Raw genomic sequence first — 10,113 nt, 5'->3', positions numbered from 1 at the left:
GGGAGGGTCAGAGGGAGAAGCAGACTCCCCGCTGAGCAGGGAGCCTGATGCGGGACTCCAGGATCTTGACCTGAGCCAAAGGCAGTCGCTTAATCAACTGAGCCACCCAGGCGCCCCACGTTGCTTTTCTTAATCCATGCTTCACTCCTTGTTACTTCCTTCCCTTTCTAGGGCACATTTTTCAGCCTCGCCCTTATCAACACAACTTGCTCAATCCTTGGGTCTCAGTTGGGCTGCCCTGTGCACCCACCCTCAATTTTGCTCTGCCAGTTTTTAAGTTGTTTTTTTTTTCCCAGAAGAAATTGTTTCATGCATCGCTGTAGATTCAGTGTATCAGTGGGAGAAGATGAGTTCAGAATCTTCCTGCATCACCCTTTTGAACAAGAACCTCTACCCACCCCCGATTTTGAATGTGTGAATCCTACTCCTAGGCTGCTGTACACTGTCAGATCAGAAAATGCCACATGCCTTGTGACTGGAACTGTGACACATACTTTATGACCTCCAACCTCAGTTAGAAAAATATTTTTATTTGACCTTAATGAAGCAAAACACTAATCAGTTTTTCCTCACTTAACTCATGGCAGTAATAACGCCTCAGCCCGCTCTTTCCATTCATTCAATCAATTTTTTAGTAAAGATTTATGGAGCACCTACCGTGTGCCAGGGACTGTCTTTGGGACAAGAGATTCAGAAGTAAACAAGATTGACACCGCTGCTGCTCTGAGCAGTTGTCATGGAACTTCCAACACAATACTCAACAAACAAAAAAGGCACAAATAAAGATGATTTCCAATTGAGATTAATGCTGTGAAGAAAATAACGTACAACGTTGTGATCAGGATAACGAGGCAGGAGGGGCTCCTTCAGATGAGGTAACGTTTAAATTGAATCCTGAACAGTGAGGTACCTGCCATAGAAAGATCTGTATTTAGAGTGAATTTGGTAGAAGTTCCATAGTCTCCTGTTACCTCAGGACCATCTTTACCCAAATACCCTGCTTTCCGGCCTGGTGACTATAAGTTGACTGCTTGTGTGTTTATCTGAAGGCCAACCCCTTTACTGGTGAATGAGGTACCAGTCCTCTTCTACCTATTCAAGGTCATTCCTCCGGCAGGACTCTCTTCTTTCTCCTACATCATCAAGTTCCCTCTCTACTGGATTATTCCCATGCTATTTCTCTTATCTTAAAAATCAATTAACATGGGGCGCCTGGATGGCTCAGTCGGTTAAGGACCAACTCTTGATTTCAGCTCAGGCCATGGTCTCATTGTTGTGGGTTGGAGCCCCATGTCAGGCTCTGCGTGTCAGGAATCTGCTTGAGATTCTCTCTCCCTCTCCCTCTGCCCCTCCCCCCACTTGCACGTGTGTGATCTTTCTCTCTTTAAAAAATATAAATCTTTTTTAAAAATCAGTTAACGTAACACCATACTCAATAGTGAAAGACTGAAAACCTACCCTCTAAAATCAGGATCAAGACAAGGATGCCGACTTTTGCCACTTCTATTTTTTTTTAAAGATTTTATCTATTTATTTGAGAGAGAGAGAATGAGAGAGAGAGCACATGAGAGGGGGAGGGTCAGAGGGAGAAGCAAACTCCCCGCTGAGCAGGGAGCCCAATGTGGGACTCGATCCAGGGACTCCAGGATCATGACCTGAGCCGAAGGCAACCGCTCAACCAACTGAGCCACCCAGGCACCCCTTGCCACTTCTATTTAACATAGTGGAATCCTAGCTAAAGAAATTAGGCAAGAAAAAGAAATAAAAAGAAGAAGTAAAATTATCTCTATTCGCAGATGACATGATCTTATATGTAGAAAATCGTAAAGAGGGGCGCTGGGTGGCTCAGTCAGTGAGGCGTCCAACCTTTGGGTCCACTCAGGTCATGATCTCATGCATTGCGGGTTCAAGCCCTCCGATGGGCTCCGTGCTCAGTGGGGAATCTGCTTGAAGAGTCTCTCCCTCTGCCCCTCCCCCCATTCACTCATGAGAGCTCTCTCTCTCTAATAAATAAATAAATAAATCTTTTTTTTTAAAGAAAATCATAAAGATTCCACACACAAAAAACTGTTAGAATAAACAAATTCAGGAAATTTTCAGGATACAAAATTAACAAATAAAGTCCAGTAAGTTTTGGGATGCCTGGGTGGCTTAGTCATTAAGTGTCTGCCTTCCGCTCAGGTCATGATCCCAGGGTCCTGGGATCGAGTCCCACATCGGGCTCCTGGCTCAGCAGGGAGCCTGCTTCTCCCTCTGACCCTATCCCCTCTCATGCTGCTTCTCTCTCTCTCTCTCTCAAATAAATAAATAAAAAAAATCTTTAAAAAAAAAAAAGAAAAACAATTCCATTTACAATAGCATTAAAAAGAATAAAATACTTGGGAATTAACCAAAGACTTGTGGAGTGAAAACTACAAAACATTGCTGAAATAATTAAAGACACAACTAAATTGGGGCACCGGGGTGGCTCAGTTGCTTAAGCATCTGCCTTCTGCTCTCTCTATCTCTCTCTGTCAAATAAATATTTATTATTTGACAAGCAGGGGGAGGGGAAGAGAGAGAAACAGGCTCCCCGCTGAGCAGGGAGCCCAACTTGGGGCTCGATCCCAGGACTCTGGGATCATGACCTGAGCCAAAAGCAGTCATTCAACCAACTGAGCCACCCAGGCGCCCCTAAATAAAATATTTTTTAAAAACTTTCTAACCACTCATTCTTGACTTTTAAACTTACCTCCTCATAGTTTGGTAATTAAACAGTGTGTGGGCTGGCACTTGCCATAGATGATATTTTGAATAGCATTGCCTTACAAGGCCCTACATAATCTGGCCCTGCTATCCTCTCATGTTTTCTCTTACTGTTCTTCCCTACCACCCCTGCTCACCCTGCTTCAGCCACACTGGCCTCCTTTTTGTTTCCTTTACCATTCCAAAGACCTCAGAATTTGTGTGCTTGCCATTGTTTCTGCCTGAAATGCTATTCCCGCAGATATCCTCAAGCTCACTTTCCCAATTCCCTCAGGAGTTTGTTCAAATATCCCTATCAGAGAGACCTTCCTAACACTCTCATATAACATATCAATCCTCAACACTCCGTCCTCTTCACAACACTTACCATAGTCTGATATATTATATGTTTATTGTCTTCCCCTCAGCCCCACTATCCAACTAGAATCTGAATTCCATATGAACAAGAACTTGTGTATTACTCCTGCTCTATCCACAGGGTTTAGCATAGTCCCTGGCACTTGAATGAATCAATGTCTCCAGCTTCCATCACTGTGATCTCCAGCCCTACCTAATCAGTTGTAATTCCCAGATCGGGCCATATACTTTCAGGTTTCTGAGCCTTTTAAAGTACCCATTTTTGCCTGGGAATGTCCTTCCTGAGGAAGTGATATTCAACTCTCAGACCCAGATTAAATGTCTCCTTTCCTATACAGCCTTCCAGAGGACCTCATAGAGTTGATCCCTCCCACTCGTTGAATTACAACTCTCTTTTCTGTGTACATCTCCCTTATTGGATTGAGAATTCCCTGAGAACATGGATGTTTTGGATTCATCTCTTTGTATATCAGGATCGTAACACAGAGCTTGAGGTTGAGCAGGGGTTCCATAACTTTGATGAAGAGTGCTCAAAGCTATTCAGATGTAAAGAGCTGCTTGAGGTCGTTAGTTCTCTGACACTGGAAATGTTCCACGAGGCTGGATTAAATCCTCTTGGAGATGTTCCAGGGGGTTTCCTGACTGCGGTTGGCAGTTTATTTACCTGTCCCCATGGATTCTTTGAGTCTGTGGTCTGGTAACCTGTGTAACTCTTCCAACAATGTTACTTTGCATCCTCATTCCTACCTGTGTGGCTCTGGACACTGGAGGGAGGCAGGCCAGAGGGCTGTGCTTATATTCTCCCTGCCCCCCATCCCTCTGCCAGGTCCTCTGTGAGGCAGGTGTCTAGCTCTCTGATGGATGTGGCTGCCTCCTCGATGTAAAGAAGGGACTCCTAGGAGGAACAGTACCTCTTGGCTGATGCCCTGGGTCCCTGAGATAATGTGGTTTGGAGGGCACACGTCGTTAATTGCCCTGTGAAAGGTCTAAGAGGCTGTGACAGGTCTAAGCTATTATCCTATCTGCAAATTAAAGATCCAGCCAGAAACAATTATACACACATTTACTAACCTAATGACAAGATATCTGGTTCAGAGATAGACTGTTTAATGACAGCATCTTGGAACAGTCCTCCATGCACAAATTCCCCATTAGATGACACAGGGAGGGGCGCCTGGGTGGCTCAGTTGGTTAAGCGACTGCCTTCGGCTCAGGTCATGATCCTGGAGTCCCGGGATCGAGTCCCGCATCGGGCTCCCTGCTCAGCGGGGAGTTTGCTTCTCCCTCTGATCCTCTTCCCTCTCATGCTCTCTGTCTCTCATTCTCTTTCTCAAATAAATAAATAAAATCTTTAAAAAAAAAAAAGATGACACAGTGAAAGCCAGTGTACCTGTGTGTGCAGAGGGGCTTTACACAGCAGAAGAGAAACCCTGAAATTATGAAACTCAGAACTTATGTAGGACAGGTGGCAGAGCTGTCCCTTCTCCCTGGAGAGTGGGAGAGAGAAAGAGAGAGAGAGAATAAGCAAGTAACTCCGGGTTTTATTGCCTTTGAAAGGCGGAGCAGCTGGCTCTTGGAAAGTGCACAAGAGAGGAAACATTCTGTATCTTCCTAGGCATGTTTACCATTCAAACATCCTTCAACATGGGTGTAAGTAATCTCAGAAAGCCAGATTGTACAGAAACCCCCGTTTCTCAGGCACAGTCCTGGACAGGAAACTCCCTGCCTCTTCCGCCCTTTAAGTTCTATTCTTAGGTTTCTAGAGAATTAGGATGAAGAACGCTAAATATAATGGATTCCACAGCCAGCACTGTGCCCCAGCAGATCACAGACACCCATTGAGTGAATGACACAAATCGTTGTTTCAGATTTTAATGAAGATGGGGCAGAGGGTTGGTTGGTTAAAAAAAAAAAAAAAAAAAAAAAAGACGTCCCGATAAGGCTTCCCTGGAGCCAGGGCAATCCGAGCCAATTCATTTGTCTCTCGTGGGCCTTAGGTGAAGCCTCCCACCCTTTGAAACACCACGAAGGTTCCTGACATCCCCACCGCCAGGGCCGAATGCGCACAGGCTGGGACCACGCCAGACTTCATCGGGTCTTCTCGGTAGTTGGGGCCTTCAGGGTCCAGAAAGGGATTCCCATCCAGCGTCAGGTTACTCACCTTGGGCAGCTCTTCTGGCCGAGGCTCTCTGTTCAGCTTGTTGCACCTAAGATCAAGCACGCTAAGCCTGGCCGGTAGTCCCTTAGGCACCTGCTCCAGCCCAGCGAAGGACAAGTTGAGAGAGGTCAGTGTGCTGGGCCAGGCACACCCAGGAGCGCCGGGGGCGGGGGCGCGCAGCGAGTTGTGGCTGAGGTCTAGGCGGTGGGGTTGCACACCCGCCACCGCCATCGCCAAGCACACGCCGTTGGGCGTCTCTATCCCGGCGTTCCGTAAAACTAGAGCCTGGAGGGCCGGGAACTTGTGCGGACAGAGAGCTGCTGTCAGTCCGCGCTCGCCCAGTCGGGGATTGTCGGATAGGTCTAAGGCGGTGAGGGCCGGGAAGGTGCGGAGCTGCGCGCAGGGAAAAGCAAGCGAGTGTGCTTGCGCAATGTTCAGTACCTTGAGGCCGGGCTTCAGCCACTGCTGCAGTTCGGCGAGCCAGGCACCTCCCGTTGCCCACGACACGTTCCGGAGACTGAGGGTGGAGAGCGCAGGCCCAGTGGCTTCCCGAGGCGGCGGCGGCGTGGCGCCGGTCACCTCCAGGTCCTGGAGCGTCAGTTCCTTGAGGCGGGAGTACCCCAGCGCACGCAAGAAGGCGGCCACAAGGATCGCGGGAACCTGTGCGGAGGCCACTGTGAGCCGCCGCAAGCGCAGAGCCTTGACCATGTCAGCGTACTGCTTCGGGTCCGTGTCTGCGGCTTTTAGGAATTGGTGCAGGCTGCGGCCGCCGCCGTGGATCTCCACCTCGACGGCACTTACACACTGGAAGGCGCTGGACCACTCGGGCTTCGGATCCGTGAAGTTGCAGAAGCAGCGGAAATCCTCGTCGTCCACTTCGCAGGGCTCTAGTGCGGGCTCCGAGACGCACAGCGCTGGCGGCAGCAGCAGCAGCAACAAGCAGAGGAGCACCTAGGAAGACAGCGGAGGTCAGGGCGGCCCCAGTCAGCCCCTGAGGTTCCTTGAGCAGCTCCCTTTCGGCCCCAAGACCTACACTCACCATGGTCGATTGCGGCTCCGAGCCTCTGCGTCCAGGCAGGCTCAGGGAAGGGCTCCGGCTTCCTTCCTACACAGCCGCACTCACTGGTTTCTAGGCTCCACACACGTATCTGTCCTCTTGGGCGGCCTGAGAGTTTATGTAACCCTGGATGTCACTCTGTTCTTTTCTCTGTGAACCCTGGTCACTCTCCACCTGTCTGCCACCCAACTACTCTATGCAGTGTACCCTTCCGGGAAGTTTTGCAATGAGGGATGTTGCCAGGACTGTAACAGGAAGGATCATGTAGGGCATGGAGAGTGCAATGCCCGCAGCAGTGCCCTGATGAGTCAGACACCCCAGGCTTGTTTGCTAGCTTTGGGGAAAGAAAAATCCCTAGTGCTTCAGGCCAGAACTCTCACCTCCCCCTGCCTTTATCCCAGCGATTCAACCGGGGTAGTTTTTTAACTTTTCCCTAGTCTTGGTGGTTACTATTAACTTACCGACACCCAATCCAATCCCCTGAATACCCTCGGATATTTAACTAGATATGTTGCGGAGGAGATTGCAAACTTCATCTGTTGACTCCAAGGGATAGAGTGAAGTTCAAGAGGAAGTTTGTCTGAAGAACAACTCCCTTCCTTTTTTTTTTTTTTTTTGCTAATTTGTTCTTTATTAAGAAAGTAAGAGCTTTATTTTTTCAAAGATTATTTATTTATTTGTTTGAGAGAGTGAGAGAGAGAGAGAGTGGGGTGAGGAGCAGAGGGAGAGGGACAAGCAGACTCCTCACCCAGCACCCAGCCTGATGAAGGGCTGAATACCAGGATCCTGAGATCATGACCTGAGCCGAAACCAAGAGTGGGACACTCAGCCGACTGAGCCACTCAGGAGCCCCAGCTTTCTTTCTTTTTTAAAAAACATTTATTTAGGGGCGCCTGGGTGGCTCAGTTGGTTAAGCGACTGCTTTCGGCTCAGGTCATGATCCTGGAGTCCCTGGATCGAGTCCCGCATCGGGCTCCCTGCTCAGCGGGGAGTCTGCTTCTCCCTCTGACCCTCCCCCCTCTCATGTGCTCTCTCTCATTCTCTCAAATAAATAAATAAAATCTTTAAAAAAATAAAAATAAAAAACATTTATTTATTCATTTCAGAAAGAGAGACAGAGAGAGAGAGTGCTCGAGCACGGGTGGGGGGGCAGAGGGAGAAGGAGAAGCAGACTCCCTGCTGAGTGGGGAGCCCCACGCAGGGCTCAATCCCAGGACCCTGAGATCATGATCTGAGCCAAAATCAAGACAAGATGCTTAACTGACTGAACCACTCAGGCTTTAAAATAATAGCTTTCTTAAAAGTAGAGGTGTTTAACAGAGACACATTGGCCAAGTAGCTCCACCTCTTGCAGTTTCCATTTCCTTGCCCTGAAATTGAGAAACAGGTATTTCCAACCTAGTTTTCCCCCTTGTGCCTAGCTCTCCCTTGCCCTTCCCCCTCCAACACAGATCCTATGTCCTGGGAAGGAAAGGCTGGACCTTTGTTGAATGAGGTTAATTAGTAACTCACCTGTTTTGCCAAGAAAAAAAAAAGCAAGTGTCCCAGAGGGTGAATAGGGGCTGTGCTTTTACAACCACCCTCACAGTTCTTCACCTGTAAATTCTGAGGCAAGAGCTATATTAAAGATGTTTGAATTCTCACTTCTCCTATTTTTTTTATAAATGGCTTCACATCTCATTCCAAACAAGGAGGTTTCATTAGACCTCACTGCTCCCTGTGTATCTTGTTGGGCATGCCCTGATATCCTGAGCCATGCCCCAAGGCCAGCCAAGCCAGGTCACTGGAACATCCCCAAGGACCAAGAATGTGAGTGTAGCTCAGTGTTAAATACACTGACTCTGTGGTCAGACAGCCAGGCTTGGAATCCCAGCTCTACCACTAAGGTTGTAATACTTGGGCAAGTTTCTGGACCTCAGATTTCTGGGCTCCTGATTTGTAAAATGGAGAAAATGGTAGTACTTGTCTATGACTACACAGCCACACCTATTAAGAGTAGTCCTGATTTTTATGTTCTTCATCAGTGCCTCTACATTCAGAAGACTCAGGCCACTGAAGCCTGGCTCCTTAGCAAATCCCATTATTTTAAGGGAGGCACTCTGGATGACGATTGCAAGCAAAGAGGAGCAATAATGGTTCTGCAAGGATCCTCAACTCACACCTTGATTCAACAAATATCTATCATTTGTCTACCAAATGTCAGGGCTGGTACAAAGCCCAGGGATGCAGACATGACCATCACACCATCCCTCGAGTACTCCAGGAGGTGGGGAAGGCAAACACAGATCCAGACTACAGTCCATAGGGAAGAGGACGCACAGAGGAAAGAAACTAAGCATTTGTGGGAGCAGTGGAGAAAGGAACAGCTAGCTCTGTATTAGAGAGGACATGGGGCTGTTTTTTACAGGGTTGACAGTGATGTTGGGCAGATAAATGCAAAAAAAAAAAAAACGGGGTGAGCAGCTGTAACTGTCTGGGCAGGCATTTTGCCTGGTGACTTGTCTTACCTTCCTCACCAGGGGAAACATGTAGGTGTTAGAAGCAGCCTGTCCCATGACAAAGGAGAGAAGATCCAGACTCTATTCCCAGCCAGAGCATGGTGCATAGCAGTTGCTCAGTAAATGGCTGTCCCAGAGATGGATGGATGCTAGGCCTGGAGAGATGTGGGGGCAGGATAATGGTCTGCAGATATTTAACTAGGTGGTTTGTGGAAGAGATTAAAGGCAATTGACTCCAAGAGGTGGAATTAAATTCTAGGGAAGGAAGTTGGTTTAAAAGTGCCAAATCCTAACCACTAGACTACCAGAGGAAGTTGACTTGAAGAACAGTTCCCTTTCTTGGATTTGTTCTTATTCGTACATTTCCCTAAATAATAGCTTTCTAAAAATTAGAGACCTCCAATAAAAATTATTTTTTTAGATTTTATTTTATTTATTTGAGAGAGAGAGAGCACAAGCAGGGGGAGTGGGAGAGGGAGAAGCAGGCTCCCCACTGAGCAGGGAGCCCAATGTGGGGTTCGATCCCAGGACCCTGGGATCATGACCTGAGCCGAAGGGAGACGCTTAACCGACTGAGCCACACAGGCACCCCCTCCAATAAAAATTCTTTTCTTTTTTTAAAGATTTTTAAAATTTATTTATTTGAGACAGAGAGAATGAGAGAGAGAGAGCACATGAGAGGGGGGAGGGTCAGAGGCAGAAGCAGGCTCCCTGCCAAGCAGGGAGCCCAATGCAGGACTCGATCCAGGGACTCCAGGATCATGACCTGAGCCGAAGGCAGTCGCTTAACCAACTGAGCCATCCAGGCGCCCTCCAATAAAAATTCTTAACTGCTACCAGGACTCCACTCTTTTGGAGCTGTGAAGGGGATTTAGGGAGGAGACAACGTCAAACAATTACACTGTAACTTCATGACAGTAAAAATGGTTATGAAGTATATGGTGCTATAGGCTCTCATGACAGGGACAGAGGTCCAGTAGTTCTGAGTAGGGGACATTGGAATTGAGATCTCGATGGTGGTTTTAATTAAGGGAAGGGTGCTCGTTGGGTGGGGGGGGGGGTCAGTCAGAGACAGGGCTCTAGACAGGGCAACAGCCTGGCCAAAAGCCTGGAGGAGGAAAAAAGGAGGGCTTGTTTAGGGAACAAAGAGAAGATCCCAGGAGAGATGAATAAGGCGAGGTGCCCTTCCAGTGAAGACTGGAGAGTTATGCAGGGATTAGACCATGTAAAGCTTACTTTGCCACAATTCGGATTTCGAGGGTGAGGGACATGGTTTTTTAGTTCACCAGTGTTTCCCC

The 10,113-nt window shown here is 47.9% G+C and overlaps 1 protein-coding gene across 1 annotated transcript; it reads right to left on the bottom strand.

The window, feature by feature from the left end:
- Nucleotides 1-4,958: 4,958 nt before the first annotated feature.
- Nucleotides 4,959-6,844, bottom strand: CD14 (CD14 molecule). The gene is made up of 2 exons (XM_031026147.2): nt 6,300-6,844; nt 4,959-6,211 (listed from the first exon to the last, which is right to left on the bottom strand). Exons 1-2 carry the CDS (start codon nt 6,300-6,302, stop codon nt 5,096-5,098), a joined length of 1,119 nt encoding a protein of 372 aa, XP_030882007.1. The 5' UTR covers nt 6,303-6,844; the 3' UTR covers nt 4,959-5,095.
- Between the last annotated feature and the right edge of the window lie 3,269 nt (nt 6,845-10,113).

The sequence above is a fragment of the Leptonychotes weddellii genome, chromosome 7, assembly GCF_054177405.1.
Source record: "Leptonychotes weddellii isolate Sample4059 chromosome 7, ASM5417740v2, whole genome shotgun sequence".
NCBI lineage: Eukaryota > Metazoa > Chordata > Mammalia > Carnivora > Phocidae > Leptonychotes > Leptonychotes weddellii.
The sequence above is the reverse complement of the archived record's forward strand: the minus strand, read 5'-3'. Positions and strand labels throughout refer to the sequence as shown.